At 29.6% G+C, this 21,956-nt stretch overlaps 1 protein-coding gene across 5 annotated transcripts in view; it reads right to left on the bottom strand.

Moving 5' to 3' along the window:
- Nucleotides 1-21,956, bottom strand: part of LOC103569956 (uncharacterized) — a 74,534-nt gene that overhangs the window by 31,504 nt on the left and 21,074 nt on the right. For 3 of the 5 annotated variants that reach the window (XM_053742745.1, XM_053742747.1, XM_053742748.1), the window contains exons 1-4: nt 10,153-11,044; nt 8,359-8,654; nt 1,965-2,145; nt 1,486-1,753 (exon numbers count right to left, since the gene is read on the bottom strand). In XM_053742745.1, the coding sequence (XP_053598720.1) occupies nt 1,486-1,753; nt 1,965-2,145; nt 8,359-8,555 (646 nt within the window). In that variant the 5' untranslated portion in view covers nt 8,556-8,654; nt 10,153-11,044. Of the gene's footprint in view, nt 1-1,485; nt 1,754-1,964; nt 2,146-4,382; nt 4,516-8,358; nt 8,655-10,152; nt 11,045-21,956 lie in introns of those variants that run through there. The other 2 variants (XM_053742746.1, XM_014440333.2) reach the window with 2 other exon arrangements.

Here is a 21,956-nt window from a genome sequence, read left to right as displayed (position 1 = left end):
ATAACATCAAACCGATCGCCTAATATATATATATATATATATATATATATATATATATATATATGTATAATAATATTTTTTCTTTTTTTTTTTTATCGATCGCACATTTTATCGTTCGTCGCTCGGCTCGTATCGAGATAAAGCAAAGCGACCAGTGGACGATTAATTTCGCACGTAATTTATAAATTTCATTCGGAGTTGAGGAAATTATAAAAACTTTTTTAACGACGTCACTTATTATTATTGTTGTTATTATTATTACTGGTCTTTAGCTTAGAGGAAAGGTAACTGTGACGGTAATTACAATTTGCTGGCCGTCGACCGGCTGGAAATCGCCAATATGCGAGCAATGTTGCGGATGCCAATTGCCGATAATCCAAGGTGTACCCTCCACGACGATAAAAAAGCAGTCAAGGCGATCGTTGACGGATTTATAACGAGTTTAACTCACGCCGGTTCACTGTATCGTATATTTATTTTTTTTAAACGATTTATATTTATTTTGTTGCTCATTTTTCTCTCTTCAGACATCATTTCAATCGGAAAATATTCATTGTTTTTTTATTTTACTCGCATATTTACTTATTTTAATATTTATTCAGCTGCTCTAACTACGCATATTTTTGTAATTAAGTCAGTGAACAAAATCCTTATCAATTTACAGTTCAATATATTAATTTTTTTTTTTTTTATAAATCTCGCAAACTATTTGTTTTTTTTTTTTCATGGAAAATTTCTATGATTTTTTTTTTAAATTTACGCGGTCAATAGAAAAATTATTAGCGGCTTTTCTTAAGAAATTAGCATTAATTTTTTTTTTATCGACTGAGACTTCCCCTGGATAATTTTTTAATTAAGAAATTTTTTTTTCAGTAAAAAAAAAATTGGAAGAAATTTTGTATGACCGATAGTTGGAGTATAAATTTACAATTGTGGATTTTAAAAAATGAAAATAATGAATTAAATGTAACTTTCAAACCCGGAAGTGTTACTTATTTAATTATTAACATTCCAACAGCTTTAAAATCCGTCATTCATTCCTATTATAGCCAATAAGAGGAAAGCGTCGCGAGCCTTAAGAAGAGTTTTACCCGAGTCAACATTAAAACTACTATCCTACTTGTATATATATATATATAAATAAAAATAAAAATCTAAAATCCACTTTGCACTTAACACCGCGTTTTATTCTTACACACAAAGTCTCTCTTCCTTTAGCCATATATATTAATCACATTTTAAATCACCGGATTTCTGTTCCGTCGGACAATTAATTTAATAAACTCTCAACGACGTATTTAGGACTTTCTCATTCCCATGGAGGTGAGAGAATTTCCGCAAGTGATTAAAAATTTTTTTCTTAACTACTTTATACAATTAAAATAACTATTATACGTCTCATTATAAATAATAATAATAAATAACAAAATATATAGAATATGAGGAATTAAATTTTTATGAATAATTATTTATTTAAAAACTCACCGAGCATTTTACTGAGATCGGCGTTATGGAGATCGGGGTTCTCGTCAGCTAATTTTTTACGCTCGACCTTTGCCCATACCATGAACGCATTCATAGGTCGCCGGATACGTTGCTCCTTGAGGATACGTTGTGTCGAGGTACTTGGATGGCACATCTTCACAACACTTGGCATTGACAGACTCTGCTGGTAATCCAACGGTGGACCGGATGTCAACCACGGCATGTCTTCTAGTCTTTGTTGCACTGGACTATTTAATACCCCTGGTATCTAAAAATTATTTTTATCTTCGCATTAAAAAAAATACTCAAAATAAATTATCATAAATTTCATATTTAATATTCAACTTTTTCTACGACTGCTACTTTTTTAAAAATAAAAATTTTTGCGGTAAAAATTGAATATGTAAAATTTAAGAGGATTGGCGTAAAAAATTTAAATTAAAGAGGGACATTTTTTTAGTAAAATAAAAAATACTTACAGAAATAATTTGCGGATCCATAGACATTGATCCGTCATTTCCATCCATACTAGAGTCCACATCATAACTCCGGGTAGCACCAGGATACATGGAATTATGAAGAGCCAAAAGACCCTGTGAACTCGCGTAACTCATTTGTGGGGGTGGTGTTGCTCCACTGCGATCATAATTCTCTAGCATTCTAAATTAAAAATTATTGAAAAACAATTTTATTTAATTATAAATAAATAAATAAATAAATAATTCATGACTCATGACAATAATTATAATTCATACAAAAGGACTATATATAAATATATCATAATAATAATAAGTATTAAAAGAGATGTCAGCTCCGATCGTCTTATTTTATTCAAGTAAACCCAATGCGATCGATTGATCTGTCAACCCCGTTAGGAAAAAGAGTTGATCGACATGAATGAACCATTCAAGGCCATCTAATGGAATTCCCACGATTGTCCTTAAGGCATTATACATTATACAATCAATCGTATAATATCATACAACTACCAGATGTTTCAATCATTTTATTTTAATTCCGATCTTATACTTATTCTATTTTTTTTTCTTTGTTACTCGAAAAAATAATATTCATTACAAATAAACCAGATGCCAGGTTTTACTACACAGAAAAGAAAATCGTCTTGTAAAAAGTCCTTGCCCTAAGAAAACTTTTGGTTTCATTTCATAATGAAACATTTTTCTTGCAGCAAAAAATATTACTCCTGAATAAAAATCAGGGTAATTTTATTAAATTTTTATAAAGCGAAATTATGTCTTTTATCGTTTATCAATAAAAATTTAAAAAATACTCAAAACTAAAAATAGTCTGCACAAATTTTCATCTATTGCAATAATAAAAAATATGTATTATAAATACTTTGGATAAAATCTGAGTAAAAGCCAAAAAAATATAAAATCAACCCCGAAATTTTAAATTATTTAAAAATAGTAAACTAGTACTCCATTTTGCCCGGACTTCCTCTGATAAATAAATATTAATTGACAAAATATTTTATTTTCAACGTATAAATATTTATCAATCGTTAAAAATAAATAAATAAATTATTTTAACGAATAATAATAATAATAATAATAATAATAATAATAATAATAATAATAATAATAGGTTATCAGGTTACAATAGTAGTTATAAATGACACATTTATATATTTGTCGAGTATAATGTTGATGTTAAGCCGCTAGACATAACAAAGAAAATATTTCAACAGGTTTATTAGTCTACAAACTAAAAAAAAAAACAAGTCTATATATATATATATATTTCTCACGCTTGTGTGTTCCATATAATAGCCATTGTTTGGATTTAAGGTCTGTTAAGGTCTTCAGAAGATACTGATGGCCGCAAAAACGTCACGGTATTTTCATTCAATAAACCTACTCTGCTACTGTTATTTCTTATGTTGTTAGTGATGCTGTTGGTGATGGTCATGGTGTTGTTAAATATATATATAGATATAGATACATATATATGAGTAGAATGTTAAATGTTCTGTAGAATACGTAAAAGAGTTGGCTCGCGTGCCATTTTTTGCTCACAATCTTTATCTTTATTCTCCTTCCCCCACTCTTTTACTCCAAGTCATTTTTTTAATCTATCATTGGTTAATTATTTTTTTTCTTATCATATCACTTTGTAGTAATTCGACACGTAGTGATAAATATTTAAGTATCAAATATTTTATCTAGTCGGCGGGATTATTTAAAAATTCAAACGAACTTTCAAATTTCGCGGTTCGATTTTACGGAAGACAAAAGGGGTAACGTTGAGGAAATTGTTTAAATGATTGTGAATTGTTTATTGTTATGAGCGCATAAATTGAAGTAGGTGATAATGGGCTGTAAGACATGCAATGATACAATACAATGTATTTATTTTATGTGCGTGTGTGTTATTGGTGTTTTAGTGTGACGGATTAATTTGTCTGTTTATGAACGCGGTTATCTTTTTTATATAATGTGGGGACAAAGTGGGCGTCTTAGTCTTGTTTATTAACTTATTAGCAGTAAATGAATTGAGCAATTGATTAGTTTATTACTTTTGATTGTTAACTTGATTTAATTAAAAATAATATTTTTTATTAACATCGAAATATTAGCTCTGTATAAATTTATATCTTTCCTGGCGTAAAAAATACTGGGAAAAATTTTAAATTTATTTTTTGACTAAAATTTATTACTTATAAATAAATATAAGTTTCTTTTATAAGCAAATAAAAAAAATTTATTGGAGCAAAAAATTTCGGAGGGATTTAAAAAAGGTAATAAATTAGCTGATGAAATAATAATTTATAGGTCGATCGAGATTTATTGGGTCGAGATGAGATTTCGAAAGGTGATGCGATGTGTTTATGTATATAGATATATATAAAAAATATAATAGCAGATGGTACACACCCTGGATGGATCAGTGGTCGTATGTGTACGTAACCGCAGCAGGAACTGTAATTTCATAGTGTATAACATAGGCCCCTGATTAAACTTTTAAATCGAATGACCAACGCGGTTCAGTTGGTAAGCGGAAGTTACGACCCGGCCGCTCACCTCTGCACTACTAACGCTCCGACGGCGACGTCGCGTCTTCCTATACTAATATACTATCTCGTATATATATATATATATATAAATTTATAAGTTTGTAGAATTTAAAAGAAACGAAGAAAGCAGATCCCTGAACACATTTTTACCTCGACTAATTTTTTTTTTACAGTCTTACACGCTCGCCACACCGGAACGGACTAATAATCGTTGACCCCAGCAATCTGGATAATCGAGATATACTGTCTTCATTTCCTCTCTGACATCCACATCGACCTCTTTTTAAAAAAAAAAAGAAAAAAAAACATCTTTATCTTACGCATCTTGAATATTTTACCGAAATATTATTTTTATCTTATATTTAGTATTTTTATTTCTGACTCCTTGTCCTCGGGTTTATTAAAATTTTTTTTTACATCAAGTATTTTTATTTAATATCGATAAAATTATTGGAAAACATTAAGTGTTTTATAACATACTTGCACATGGTTTCATAAATGTTAAAGATCAGGTCAACGACTGGTTAATTTTTTTTGAATTTTTAATTAATATATTTTAATGAGTTATTTTTCTATTCATATATTTTTGTTTATAAACCGTATGTTTTATATAAATATCCAGACTCAAAGTAGTTTGGAATTTCAATAGAAGAAATAAATTTCGTTAACAAAAATTTGTATTTTTTTCTTCAACAAATCATTTACAAAAAAAAAAAAAAAAAAATGCACATGTAGAAAATTTAAAAAACTACAGGTGCAATTTTTTCAAATATTTTTTTTTTGTAATTTATTACATTTAAAAAAAATCCAAAAATCATAAGACTTCGGCTAATTGTGATACAATAATTTTTGGATTTTTTTTAAGCAATAAATTATAAAAAAAAAAATATTTGAAAAAAATGCACCTGTAGATTTTTTAATTTTCTACATGTGCGTATTTTTATTTTTATTTTTTTTTTAAATTAAGTTGTCATTAAGTTGATTGATAAATTTGTTAAGATAATTGAGTAGGTCTAGTTCGGTAAATTTAGATGATAAATAAAAATAGTAAATTAGTAAGTGGGTAATTGAAAATGAAGATCGTTTGGTTCGCGCATCACCGGTACAACTGTCACCGCGAGAACAATGCTCGGGGATTTATAAAAAGGCGTCGAAACAGTAACGGCAAACGTGCGCGTAAATTCCGTAATAAACTCTAAAACAATGGTTGTGGGAATTGATACGAGAACGTACGGGACGTTTAACGTTTTATAACGGAAGCCTTTCGTTACCACAAACTAAACGTAGATCACCCGGTTGCTGCACCAGTTGAGGAGGCGTTGGATCCTCGCATGTTCTATTCGCAGGATAAGGACTCGGATGTCGTTATTATTATCATTATATATTGTGCTGACGTGTAACTTAATATTAATCTGCGTAATAGACTGAGAGGAGAAAAGAAAATTAGATTTGCTAGATAAAGACACGTGCAAATAGTTTACATGTATCTCTATCGACTCAAATGAAAAATGCCACCTACTCTATATATATATTACTAGGGATATATATCATCCAGCTCCGGAAACGCAGGCAATTTCTACCGGATGATACTTTCCAAATAATTGACGTTTATAAAAAATACATAAACTTTTTTTTATCTGTGTAATTTAAATATTTGTATTTTAATTTGAAAACTTTCTTTTTAAAAAATTATTCATTAATTTTGGAGCTGAATTATTAAAAAATTCATTTATTGTTAATCGGTTATTGAAATTATGAAATCGATTTGAATGAATATAATACGTTATTTGAATGTAGACAAGTCTGGGAAAGTTTTTGCGGTATGTGTCAAAGAAAATTGGGACACTTTAATTTTGTTGTGGTAACATACAATGTATATTTATATATTTAATATGTAAGGATTAACATTTTTTTTCGACTTAAGGACACGGTACTGAAGACTTGTAATTTTTCGGTTTTGGGGTCGGCATAAACCAATACAATTAAATTTAAATTACGGATTACAATAAGTGACAATGCTACGAAAGTTATGCGGCAGTGATTTTGAATTAAATATTTTCAGTATTTATTTTATGTTGATTCAATTTTAACCAAAGTTATTTACGACCTAGTCTGCAATTTTATAATTCGAATTTCAAAATTTTGTATGCTGAAATTTATTTTCCAAATTTCGTTCAATTCCTAATCGGTAAAAACTGTAATTTTTTTTTTTTTATCTATTGTAAAAAAATTTTTTGAACCCGGTGTAGTGTTAATGACTCGGTGTAAAAATTTCGGTGGGAAAATTACACCAAATTCGGTGTTAAATTTAGGCAGTGTAAATTTAAAATTTTGATATGCTAAAACAGTTAAAAGTTGTTTCAAATTTTTAAATTTGGCGGGGGTGTTTGAGAATGCCCTTAACTTTTAAACTACCTTAATCTTTAATTATTTAAAAGTAATAATATAAAGAGAATTGGAAAAATAATGATTTCAGGGAATTAATATGAAAATGAAATTTAGTACACAATCAATTGTTATTAGCCTGCTCATCTTGAATGTCAAGGACTTCTTAGAAAATTAACAAACTCGATTTGCTATGTTTATTTTCGAAGAATTATGTATCGTAGGCTTACCGACACACTAGTATGTTGATCGATCATGTATAGATTGTTTGATATTACTCGTGTTTTAATTTATTGTTTGATATTCAATATTTTTTTATTACTTATGCCGTCAATTTGAATTTAAATAAATAAATTTTGCTGTCCAGCTCGAAATTTGGTGAAATTTTATTAAAAAAAAAAAAATATTCTTAATTTTACAACAAGAAGTTACGTCGGAAGAGGTTAAAAATATACAGGATTAAAAATAAAATAACATGAGACATCTACACCTTCATCAACTTTTTAACGCGGTGTTTTAGCAGCCCGCGGAATTAAGTTTCAAACCTCACCGACGATCGGCTAGTCCTTTTTAAAATCTCGACATTCAATATCTTGGATGGGAGACAAATCAGTCTCGTTTTATGTCTTCGCGGATGCGATAAATTCAATGAGGTAAAAAATAAACCCATTAAGTTAACACCATAAAATAAAAAATAAAAAATATAATATTGTTTCTAGGTATAGGAAATTAATGAAAGTGAGAATTCGAAAATTTGTGGGAACATGACCGATCTCGAATACATACAAGACCGATTGACGATTAGCGATTACTGATTACTGATTACACTAACCAAATACATGGTTACGCCTCTACAATTTACCTGATCGTTCTTTCCCCTAATAATCGAACTAATAACAGGATTTACCTTGGACCTCCTCCAGCGAATCATATACTTATCCCCCCAATTCACCTTACCATTATTAATATATAAGATATGTTTACAAATATCATACCTTATTTATTTAAAAACAAATAAAAAATAATAATTGAATAAATAAACCCTGACACGAACATCTTTTTTATTTAATTTTTGGCATATTAATTTTCAAATTTAATTATCGTCATTAAGTTTTTTTTAATTAATTTGTAAATTAGTCTTTTTTACTTTTAATTAATAATATTTCTTTCAAAAAATTTCTTTAAAATTCAAACGAGAATTGAAAAAATTTCAAATTTTTAGGATTTTTAAGTTAACCGAGTCCAATAATTGTTGGATTTTCTTCAAGCCGATAAATTATAAAAACAAAAATATCTAAAAAAATTGCACTTGTAGATTTTTAAATTTTCTACATGTGCATATTTTTGGTTTTTTTTTTTATGTAAACAATTTATTGGAAAAAAAATTTGAAAACTTTTTTTTGCCAACTTCAGAGTCATATAGTTTTGAGTAAATAATAAAATAAACTCACGTGTAATGAGAATAGGACGGACTTGATTGCTCGACGTGTTGATTACTAGATAAACCGTGTGTGATATTAGACTGATCTTTATTTGGGGATGAATTTTGTGCAGCTCCTGCAGTTCCAGCTGAGGGTGATGCCGGTGGTGGTACAGCTTGATGATAACGCTGGCACATGTCGGCCAAATTCCACCCATGGGTATCCATATATCCTTTCTACTTCTTTTCGTGGCGTGCCATCCATTTCATCACATGTGTTAAACACCCTCATCCATTTGTTTCCACTCGTCAACACTTTTTAATCACCTTAACAATTAAAATAACAATCATTAATTTCATTAAATAATTTAATTAAAATTCATTGATTAACAACTTAATTTATACTCCAAAAAATATGATACTGAAGTTCCGAACGTTTGATAATTTTTTAAAATAATAAAGGATAAAAAAAAATTGCACTTGTAGTTTTTTAAATTTTCTACATGTGCATATTTTTAGTTTTTGATTTTTTGTAATTGATTCGTTGAAAAAAAAATCAGAAAATTACTAATTGTCTGCTAACTTCAGAATCATCAAAAATTTTTTTTTGGAGCAAGTAAAAATTTTTGCACCGAGAATTTATTTTTTTTTTTGAGCACTACACGTACTAGACCTACAATATTAAATAAATAATAAATAATATTGATCGTAGATGACTATCGACTTCTGAATTGGACATTTAGAGTTACTATAATATAACGGGTCAGAGAAAATTGATTATTACCCGGCATCTCACGGTATAGTAGACGATCCTTCAGACCAGACTGATACAACCACTCAGTACTCAGTACTCAGTACCGAGTACTCACCAGCGATATGCAGGTTCAATATTACGCCGGGAAATTTCATATTTAATCTTTTTAGTATATAATCTAACCCAAATCATTATCATTATCATTATTATTTATTATTTACTATAAACCCAAATAATAAATTTATTTTTTTCCCATATATTCATTTACCAAAAGACATTATTTATTATTTCAATAAAAAACATGGCGGAGTAAAACCAATAATTTAAAAACGATTTTATTAATTGTCTGTTATTTACCTCGAGATTAGGTCGGATGTCAATCTAATTTTTTTTAATTACAAGTGTGTTATGTACTACATGATTTTTTATATTTCATCACCAATTTTTTTTTTCTTACAAAAATTAAAAAATGGAGTTTTATTATTATTTTTTTTTTTTTTTTTTAATTAAAATTTGTCCGAAATAATTTTGCAATTAAAATTAAAATGTAAGTAAATTAATATTACGATGAGTTAGCAGCTAACTGATGTAAAAATTTTATTATTTTTATTATTATCATTAATATTATTTTTATTCTGAGTACTGCTATGTGACACCTTGACACTAGACATTCTTCATACATATCCAATATATATATAACCATCATTTTTATTGTAATAAGTAATGACAATCATATTTGATATGTCCATTGATTTTTATTATCAAATAAAATAAAAATATTAACTTAATTAATTAATAATTAAATGACTTTGAAAATTTGAAATTTTCTTTAAAAAAAAAATAATAATAATAAATTTAAACCTACGCAAAATAAATTTCCTTATTATCCACTTCCTATTTCGTAAAAAAAATTAAAAGTTCAAAAAAATTCTAGACCCGCGCGTCGACTCACGTGTTCGCGGACGTCTTATTAAGCAGAACCCCTGACTCAAAGCTCATTATTTGTTTTAAAGCATGTATTGTAATAAATAGACGTTACTTATCCTATTTAATGAGTAAAATATAAATTACCTCAATCATTTATTACGTGTATTTCCATATAAATTCACTGTCACAGCACAAATGTTAATAACAAAATCAACTGTAACTATTTATTTAAATAATTCCGTCACTCACTCGTTAATTTTCTGTAAATTTTGAAAAATCACTGAAAATTCATTAAATCACAATTTTACTTATGTTTAATTTTAAATACAAAAATCACTCGTTAATCACAACTACGCATTACACAAATCACGTGATTGACAGTCCGAGCGGGAAATATTTAAAATTTGAATTTTTTTTTTTGTTACTATTAATAATCACAGTCTTGATAATTTATAAATTGTATCGACTTGTTGTAATAACGAGACACTCATCCAGGCGTGTTAAATCCCGGCGGAAATGTCAAACCACGTCGATACACCCGCGACAAAATGTACCGTCGCTCGTGTGGGAGTGTGACATAATAACGTGTGTCTGCAGTGATTGGGTAGGCGATTGGTGAGTCAAATTATTATTTATTTTTTTTTTTATTTTATTCTCAGATCATCAAGCTCTGCTGAGACAAGACAATTAATTATGGTGATATTAAAAATTGAGTCTCGATTTAAATAAAATAATTCAATAAATTATTTATTTTAATTTAAAATTCTATATATTAAATACTAAATAAATAATAAATTTAAAAAATCACTTGACGAACTGGATGGTTTCGATCACCACACTTCTCTCACAATAAATTTTTTTTTTTATTTAAATCCACTTGAAGAAAATTTAAAAATTGTAAATGAAAATTTTCAAAAAAATTTTTTTTTATTTGTCACTGTTTTGGTTAATAATTGACGTAAATATTGTGGTATAAAGTAAAGAGAGTAGTGAATAAGTTAAGGCCGTCCGTCATCGAGGAGGCGCCCGTCGCGACTGCGCGCCACTCGGGCGCGAAATCAGCCGCAGGACGATGCAACAAAAGAAAGAGTGATAGAGGAGAGAGTAGAGGGAGACGAGATCTACTGCGCACCCACGATGTGTGTGTGTGTATGTAATAGTATTAACAGTGCTCGTATACCTGCCCGCAAAAGGGTTTTAAACTTTACTGTGTTAGTTTTAAATTTTTTCAGCTGCGCAGGATGCGTGCGCCTTTATTCATCGCTTATTTTTAAATCTATCATAAATTTTTATTTTTAAAAATTATATTTTATTAATTACTTAATTAATTAATTTAATATATAGTTTTTTTTTTTTTGAGAATTAATGAATCATGTATGATAATAAATCAATCAATAGTTAATATATATGTAGAAGTGCAATGAATTTGATAAAAAAAAAATTTGTTTGATTTATTGTGACGAATGTAAGGTAGGGTTATATATTTGTTTATAAATATATGTATGATTGTATGAATGTATGTTTATATGAGAGGTTATAGAGAATTTTGGTACGCCTTAGGTATATATCCTTAGGTCGCCGTCGACGTTACATAATTACAAGCGTAGGAAGCGGATCGATTAGCACACGAAGAGAAAGGCCGTCTCCTAGTGTAGATAGTGTTGTGTAGCAGAGTGGAGTGTAAGATATAAGTGTGGTGTTGTGTGGTGGATTGGCCGAAGGCTCATGTGAATCACCGCGGGGGTCTCTAGACCAAGCTGAGATAGGATAGATACCCTCTTTAATTTCTTTCGTTTGCTCTTACTGACAACTCTGTGTTGGGTGTAGTGAGGTAACGAGGCTGATGAACAACCTCTCGAAACTGGGAATCGATGACTTTATCTATCAATCATCTTAATTGTGTTATTTTTAGATTTTATTAATCAAGTTTTGGTATCAAGTATGAGAACAGTCGGGTGACCAATTTCAGGGCACACTTACTGACGGAAATAACATTTTTGAAATCACTGGTCAAAAGAGTCGATTTTGGAGTAATTTTGAAAATTGGTAATGGAGCAGTCCAGCAAGTCAAGACTTGAATTTGACATAAGTCGATACTGAGAACAGTTAAAACCAAATGTATTTTCATACCTTAAAGGGGACTAGTGTGAAATTTTTAAAAATCAATTTTTTTTGCATATTTTGATAGTCTATACCTTCAAAAATAACATACTAAAATTTCTAGTTCATATCTCGAATAGTTTTTTTGAGTTACAGCCATCTGAAGAGCAGACGATTCTCAAAAACACATTTTTCAAAATTGCTGCAGTTATAACTCGAAGCCAAATCATACGATCGATTTCATTTGAATTACAGTTTTTTTTAGATATTTTCCGTAGCATGAACCTCCAGTTTTTCGATCGAATCAAAAATGTAATTTTAGCGGGTCAAAAGTCATTAAATTTTCGCGCGAAGTTTGAAATTTTTTTAAAACCGCCATTTTGTTAAATTGCAATTTTTTTTTAGCCCGAGGGTCTTGGTACAGGAAATACCTTCTAGTTTAATAAACTTTTTGGTTTTTTTTATTTCCGGCACTGTGAGATCGCTGTCATTGCAGCAGTGAGGAGATTGTGAATAACTCGTTGAATTTTGAATTTTTTGGTCCAAAAATTTTATCTTGCATTCATTATATATCCTTAAAACATTGAAACATTCCATGCAGTAGTTTTCTTTGAAAAATTTTCAATAATAATCGTTTTTTCAGGCGGTCACACTAGTGATCCTTAAAATGTTTTTTTTATTTATCAAAAAGGGAATAAATTTAGAGTAATTAATTGTCGGTAAATAATAAAAGTTGATAAGTTAATTAAAAGTACCGAGAGCTTATTTATGATAATAATATACTTTTTAACGCATTTTTACCATTATCCATTTAGTAATTACACAAATTACATCAAACAACATTTCTTCGGTTTAACGCTTCGTTAAAGTTTTACGCTTCCTTTAATAATGCCCCAGTTTTTGTACTTATATATTTTTTTTGAAATATTATAAACAAGTAGTGGCGCGTAGTGTTTGCTAAAAAGTAACCAGCGGACTCGGGGGTGTGGGATAGTAGTAAAAAATATGTAAATAAATAAAAAAGAGAGTTGTAAATAATTTTATCGTATGTATATGAAGGTTTATCTTCATTCATATCGAATTTTGTCGGTCTTTCTGTAACGAACCATGAAACTACGCCGGTTGTACGAGCTAATGGATACCAGTGTACCTTGCAGATAACTTGAATAAATTTAAATCTTGATCCTCATAGAAGGGAGAGAGAAATAAATTGCATGGACATCATGATTATTCTGATACTACTGCTATATATATTTATTTATATATATTTATACTTATGCTCTACGCTTACTGTTACACACTTACTGTACTTCCAATTCAATTTTACTTCTCTTTATCCTTTAAGGAATTTTTGAAAAATTTTTTTCAATTCACGATTTTGACATTTGTTTTTTTTACATCAATAAATTTTTTTTTTGTCTAAATGTTTTTTGCAATGAGTTGAATAAAATTCTTTGAAAAAATTAAGTCGAGGATTTTTTTTGGAAAAAAAATAAAGGAAATATTTTTGATAATTAAAATATTCAATGCACTATTAAATTTAATTACTATATGCAAATATTTGGTCTAATTAAAACATCCGTATCTACTAGTTTATAAGTAGGTACAGATGCATATGTAATTTAATACATTTATATGTACTGGCGCTTGAATCTGTCGGTTAAACCTGTCTAATGACATACACAAATCAATCAAGCCAATAAAAAAATTTTAAAAAACCATACGGAGAATCTTTAATTTATTTGTAAAAAAATTAAATTGTATTTTTTAAAAATGTAAAAAGTAAAAGACTCAGTCTATTCGAATTTATTTTCTTAGCCAGCCTTTTTTTTTAAATTTTTAATATTTTTTTCAAATCGCAATAGAGCTGCTATATAATTGGTAGTATCAATAATTAGATTGTCTTTTAAAATTTGAAATTAAAAAATCAAAATTTCGAAAGAGAAAAAAATCAGCGAAATCCGGGAAACAAGGGATAGAATATCGGAGCTGCATTGGTTTACGAGGCCATAAAAAAAAGAAACGGCCTCCGAGCGTACTTTCTTGTATGTGCAAGAGACTTTTAAACTCTTAGCATCAATACAAAGACAAAGACATATACATATACATATACATATACATATATATATATGGATTTCTTATAGAGAAAGAAGAGGCGCCTTAGGTACATTCGCAAGCTAAACCCGAGGCATTACATCGTACTGGAGGTAAAATAAAAGTAAAAACAAAAAAACATAAATAAGTAAGCAAGGGAGAGAAAGAATATTGTGTACGTATCACGACGCGTCGGTGAGCAAGTATAAAGTAGGTCCGCGGTGGCGGTCCGCGAGCCGACGACGAAGATCGCCGTCCCCTTCGCGATCAGTGCGACCAATCCGCGTTGCGAGTGAGCTGCGTGAAGGCGGAACGCGGACTCTTCACGTTCGCTTATCCGCGTATTTATTATTATTCAGTTTGCAAATACGCGGCAAAAATGATCTCTCCTGTGGCGGCAGATGCCCCTGGGAGGTGGAGCCACCGCGGATATGCTCTCGACAGTCAGAGATCTCAGGCTACGCGTTCACTTAAAGCTCCCCTCGCTTCGCCCCTTCTTATTATGAGCTTTTAAATACATATATACATATTTAACACCCAATACACATATACATATTTATATATAGACAAAGAGAGCAATGTTGGACTAGAGTAATGTTAAGCAAAGTGAGAGACAACCGAGTAATACATTACTGATCCTCTAACTCTTGTTCTTTATTTTTATTTGCTACCTTAATTTGTTACAACGCCAACTAACTGATTCTACTAGACATCCTACTGTTTACTCCTACTTTTGTATTATAATTTAATCTACACCAATTTACATCATCCAAAGTCTTTATTTTTCATGATACGAAAGTTAGCCGGCGTCTTATAATTTTTCGATATTTATCAAAATAATGGACTTGAAAAAAAAAATATTTTTAAAAAATCCACTTAGAAACATCAAAAATTGATTTTAAAAAATTTTTTAATGCAGGAATTTTCAAAATTTTAGTCGACTATAATGGCCGTTAAAAAATGATTATTTATTTATTGAATGAAAAAAAATTCTATTGAAAATATAAATAATTAACGTCAGTTTACTGACTTTGTAAGTAATCAGTATAAAAATAATTTTTTTCTAATCACGTCCAATATCTCTGCGGTCAAATCTGCTTGCATAAAACAAGTAGATAAATATTATATTGGTACCTGTAAGTATTTCGCGTGTATTAACATTAGGAAGTAAAACGCAGACATCTGAGCGCAAACGCAAAATAACTTGGTTCCTATCCACTATCACTCGCGTTCTCTATTTTGTATCACAACTTCCAAGAGCGGTCTCTCTGAGAGGAGCAGACCTATAACGTGTGTAGTACCGAGTGATTTTAAATATTATTCCTCTCTATTTTCTATGTGCCGGACCGCGTATGGATTTATTGCCGGCGTGTAGATCGACGACAGATCTGAGATTTACGGGCATTCTGGTTGCGCGTAAGACAATCCGCTTGGGCTTGCGCTTTATATCGAAATACTTATAAGATCCCAGCTGAATCAACCAGAGATATCCATAAACTTTTGGATACTCGCGTTCAATTTTTATTTTAGATACCATAAATTTCGCTAAACATTATGCCATCTGTACAGAAATTCTACTGATTTTTTAAATTTCATTATCATTTAATATTTTTATAATTTCCTATTTATTTACATTCATTAAATTTATCTTTTTATCGAATACATCGGTCCAAATATTTAAAAAAAAAAAATTTACAAACGTTCATTGATTCAAACTTAAATATTAATTAAAAATGTCAACAAAAATTTATTGATAAAATTTTTTATCAACAAAAAATCAATCCGGGGCAAAACGGGTAACTATTTTTTTTGAAAAAAATTTTATTTGACATTATTTAGAAAATTATGGGGCAATTTGACCACCCAGTACTACAGCGACTTGAAAAATTTTTAAAAATAACAGAGACTGTTACTCAAAATAATTAAAATTCATGTATAAAAATATATGAAATATATAAGAAAACCGGGCAAAAGTTAGCTATTAAAAATATATGTGTATACATACTTGTATATATTTTTTATAAATTTTTTTCAAGGGATAGTATCTAATTTTCTTTTAATTTCCATTATGTACACAAATAAAGAGTCAAAAAATAAAAAAAATTTTTTTTTCTAATAGTTATCAAGAAAAAAAAGTAGTGACTAATTTATAAATAGTTAGAAAATGATTTGAAATTAAAAGTGATAGATTGATTGACGAGGGATCATTAGTGAGTCCTGAGGCACGTATTATATACCGATTAAAAAGGAAGCCATGTGCACACGAAGAGTCCCGTGTCTCTATACAGCACACTATCATGTACACACGTGTTACGTGCAAATTTTATTAGCTCGAGTTTAAAACTCTGATCGACAGATAGTGAGAGTTGAGTAAATGAGCTAATGTGTGTAATATAAACGCGATGGCGATGCCGATGCGATGCCGATGGTGACTTGGAAGAATTATTAACTAAAGGAATAACCATACTGATAAATGTGTACCAACCAAAAGTATCTTAAAGAATCATAGCTACACACACGCACACATATTTTCATCTATATATATAGCGTAACTTCAAACGTGACTTGCCGAAAGTTAAGAGTTCCGCATTGGTCTTTACGGTGCCATGAATTTAAATCCAATATGTGAAAGTTATCAACTCATCCTGCCGTGTGGTCTTAACATTTAAGATCATAAGCTCTGATTATTATATTTTTTTTATTTATCTACTTTTTTTTATCTAATGTATTTTAAATAACAAATTTACTTTTTAATTCAATTAAAATTTTTTTTTACTCTTATTCAATTTAAAAATGTAACAGATAAGAGCGTCAGGATAATTTATAATTAAGACGCTTGATGTAAAAAAATACATGTGTAGTGAGTAGTAAGCAGTGTAATGTGTAGTAAAATGTTAAAAAAAAAAGTGTGTTAACAAAAAAAATATTCTAGTTTCACTTGGGGATTTCGAGACTTCTCATTTGAGCGAACGGAAAGGTTCTCCGGTACTGTGCCTCCCACGAATACTTCTTCCACGACCCAACAGGCACGCGGTCACTTCCGGTTGCGTATAGAGGTAGCAGAGTAGAGTTCACCTGGGTACATCTGAGGGCCGCAACGTCGTTTCACCAGCAAATGAACACGCTTAAATACTCTTTTCTTTTATTTTTTTCTTGTTAAAGAAAAATAAGACGTGCTTACATTTTCATTTTATTTTATTTTATTTTATTTATTTACTTTTTATGCATCCTAATTTCGACTGGATTTTTTTATTCTTCGAACTCATTATTATAATTATTTTTTTTTATATGAATATTTATTATTTTCTGAGAATGTCACTTATAAGAATCAGTTGACGTAAAATTATTATAATAAAATTTCAAAATAATTTAAATTGAAAATATTTATTTTCAAACTACAATTGAAATCAAATTTCAAAATTTTGAATTTTTTTATTTGAATCAATATTCAGTATATCGTTCAATCGACTCTAACAACTAAACTATCGATTTTATGAAAAAAATTGATTAACATTTTTTGTAGAAAATTTAATTCCCTACAAAAAAGGTCTTTACTAAAATTACTCTAGAAACAATCCTTCAAAAGTTACAGCCATTCAAAGTTTAAATTATTGAAAAAATTTTTTATTTTCCCGCGAAATTTTAAATGCCTCCAATTTTCCAACTGAACATTGCAATAATTCCCTTCAAAAAGTTTCTCTACGCAAGCGTTACCAAAAATAAATCATCAGTCATCGATTCCCAAATTTTTCCAAGGTTTCATACAAAACCAAAAAATTCTCCATAAATTTATTGCAGTAAAAAATAAAATATTTTTTTTTACAGCCATCATATATTGAAACATATGTCTAATAAATATGGAAATAATATATGATTGGCAAGTGTATTAAATATTAAATCAACAAGTTTACGATGGATTTAATAATCGAGGTGCGTTGAAGCACGTCGGGTGCGAAAACGGAGAATTGTGAAAGCCGAGCATGGGTTATATATCCTTGTTGATGTACATTTTTCTTTTAACATACATAGGTTACCACACATATATATTTATTTATTTATATATATATAAAGCGGTGCCCTCGCTAGGAAATAAGAAATTTTCTGAGATGCGAGAGCCGCGGTAGTATAGTGAGGGAGGAGGTCTAGCGAACATAGTTAATTTAGATTGTATCGCGTGAGAAGCAGGAAATGACGAAATATCCTGGAGTACCAACTTACACCAGCTACTCGAGTGGTTGTTCATCGTCTTATGTACGTCGTCGTCGTCCTCATCGTCTTCGTTACATTACGTTACTCTTTTTTTTCTCCTTCCCTCTTTGCTCCTCTAATATAATGCGAGTTGAATAAAAGTCGAGTAAAGTATCAAGTAAAGTTGCTGCACTCGCGAGTCGCGACCTCATCGCAAACTTACGGGTACGAGAAATCGGCACGCGAGGGCACAAAATTACGTCTCTTTATGTCTTGTCATCTTTATTTTTTTTCTTCATAATTATTTATTAAAAAAATTTTCATTATAAAGATTTCAATTTTAATTAATTATTATAATAATGAGGCATTATGGTAATTTTTAAAATATTAGATTTTTATATTAATACGGATAAGAATATAAGAACCTTGGAATTAAAATAAACCGATGGTATCGGAGTAAAGTGTACAAGTAGAATAGTTAATAGAAATAGAAATATAAGAAGAAGAAGAACAACAAGAAGAATTATATTGAGATAGAGATATAGATATATATGAAAGGTCACTGATGACATTTAAAATTGGTTAGCTCTTTAAAATGAGGTATCATAGGCAGATATCTTAGCCGGAAGTGACGCTGGCTAGAGATCGGTCGCCACGCCTCATCGGAGTCCGGAGAACGGGGTTTTTGCGCTTGAGCTCGTCATTCTGGGGCGTGCCTGCTTACAACCACTGGGAAAGCTATATCATTTATTTACGTGACATCGATTATGCAATTTATACATAAATATATATGTATTTTATATCTGTGTCAAAGTCACACCCTCGGTTTTAAATCTAAACTCGCTGATTCATTATCTTATTTTTTTTTTATGAAAATTAATTTCTGATCTAGAAAATTGTTTGCTTAGATAATTTAATATGTCGATTAACTTTTGAAAAAAATGACCCATCAGATAATTGTACTATTTTTTTTTATAAAAAAAATTAAATGTGCATCTGACTATTTATCAGAAAATATCGAGTCAAATAAAAAATGAATTTTGAATTCATTCTAATTAAACAAGTTATTTTATTTAAATCGAGTAATTAATTAAAGGTAAATAAATAAATCGAATAAAAAATATTGCAACTTAAGAAAAAAGTTGTATTGACTATAAAAAGGAAACACGATGTTACACGCGAAATAGAAGCAAAGCAAGAAATCTCGATTAATACTCGAGCAATACACGAGTAAAGGAAGATACAATCCCTCGATCACTTTTATAGCTAGAAAACCTTGTTGTTACATCTTGTATACACGTGTCTTAATGTCACTGAATAACTATTTAAAGTTTCTTCTTATTAATATGTATATTATATATATACAAAAAAAAAAATTTTTATCTTAAATTTTTGGAGCAGATAAAAATTTCGTTGAGGTAAGGAAAAAATTCTTACATCAAAAAATTATTTTTGTGTATATATATATATATGTATACAACACTTGCGTATATTTATACCTTAGAAATTTAATTGCAATTAATTATTAATATTCAAGTAGTTGATAATGATTAATAAATATCATTATAAATTATTTTAAATAGATTGTTATTAAAATCATTATAACAATGACTTAAATTTTTTTATTTCCTTAAGAAAATAATTTACCCTCATTATTAATATAATTTACTTAAACATGAAGGACAAGGAGTAGCTGTTTATCATCGTCGGATTCGTTCCACTCTCGTAGCGATTGCTGGTCACCTGAAAGAAGTCACTATGGCCAATTAACCATTTGAAGACCTTACGGTTCTCTCAGTAGTCACTTCCGACAATCTCTTTTTATTTTTAAAAGGGATAAGTCCAAAATTAATGTAAAATATTTTTTTAATCAATTGAATAAAAAAAATTTTTTTTATTAATTATCTAATTTTTTATTGGTATAGATATAAATATATGTAAGTGCATATACACGTATGTATATTGTTATATGTTTATAGATAAGACACAGAAATGTGACGATGAAAATTGCTTGAGTGCCGAAGCGTAAAGTATGTATGCGAATCCCGGAGTCGGTCGTTACCTGCGTGCCGCCCACGCGATACATCAGAGAGAATAAAAATATTTAAGAAGGAGATAATAAGAGAGAAAAAAGATTGCCCATTACCGAAGCGTATAATACACAACAAGAGAAGAAGGCGATGACAGCAGACGCCGTGACCACTGTCCAAGAATATGAGGCCTATCATACGTCACTAACAGGTGTACTACTTTTTGCGATAAAAAAAAAAATATTTAATATGGAGTTTTTTTTTCCTGCAAAATTACAACTTTATTGCTACTAATTATTTTTACATCTACAATCGCATTAAAAAAGTTTTTTAAAATTTATGTCAAGATAATTAATATCCAGAAAATTCATTTAAAAATTATCATGACACTGAATTTAAATTTCGCGGTATTTTTTTTTTAATAACTGTTTAAATGTATGTCAAATTTTTCGTTAATATAAATTATTGCCAGATTAATTAAAAAAATTAATCAGAACACCGAAATCTGTTCAAAACTCAGTGTTCCAAACTCGGACCGAATCCAATAACTTCCTTATTTTTTAAAATTTCAAATTTTCCCGCGGAAAGTTAAAAGTACTAAATAATTACCGATAACATAAAAAATGATTTACAATAATTATAATAATAAAAAAAGCGAATTATTAACCTCATAACGTTATCAAAATCTATGATAATAAGAGATTATTATGGGCATTAAAAAAAATTCATACCGTATCCAGTACATAAAAAAGTAAAAAATAAATAAAGTCGATCTGCGATGTTTATCTCAGGGTGGACGTTGTCATCGAAGCGGGTGGGTTGCGGGCAATAAATAAATACGCTTGGAAGCATCACCGCGAGTTGTGATAGTAAGTGCAATAAGGACAAAACCACCGAGCTAAAGTCTGATGGTAGTAGGCGTTTGTACACACAACACTGCGCGTAACGAGCACTTGGTTTTATATAAATTTTTTCCTTGTGTTCTCTGTTACTTTAGGTATAAATATATACATACATATATGTAAGTATATGCATTTCTTGGGCAGCTTCTCTTACTCTCAACGTCCAGGCACATTAAACATATATAAACGTATATATATATATATGATTACGATTTGCGTATGAATCCCAGTAGCAAGGTGGTCGATCGCACATTAAATCTAACCGCATTCGTATGCCGATAAGGGAGTTGAGTCAAGTTGAACGTGTATCGTTCTTTTATTTCCGTTTGTGTATTGGAAGAAATAAATAAAATATTGATTTTAAAAGCAGACGAAAAAATTATCGAGGAATTTGTAAAATGCAAGCAAGTGGTGTACAAATTTTTAATCGTTCCTCCCTGAGAGGGAGGGGAGGTGATTAGCCTAGAGGGGCTTCCGGTATACATAAACTTTGGCCTTAGTTTTGTATATATATATATGTTTTTTTCTTTTTTTATTTAATTATAGTATTAAATGACAAGGTTAATAAAGGACTAGACTATTTTGTTTATTTTCTTGAGGCTTAGGTAGGTATTAATCTGAGGTAAATGTAGCG

This window comes from Microplitis demolitor, chromosome 1 (genome assembly GCF_026212275.2).
Source record: "Microplitis demolitor isolate Queensland-Clemson2020A chromosome 1, iyMicDemo2.1a, whole genome shotgun sequence".
NCBI lineage: Eukaryota > Metazoa > Arthropoda > Insecta > Hymenoptera > Braconidae > Microplitis > Microplitis demolitor.
The sequence above is the reverse complement of the archived record's forward strand: the minus strand, read 5'-3'. Positions and strand labels throughout refer to the sequence as shown.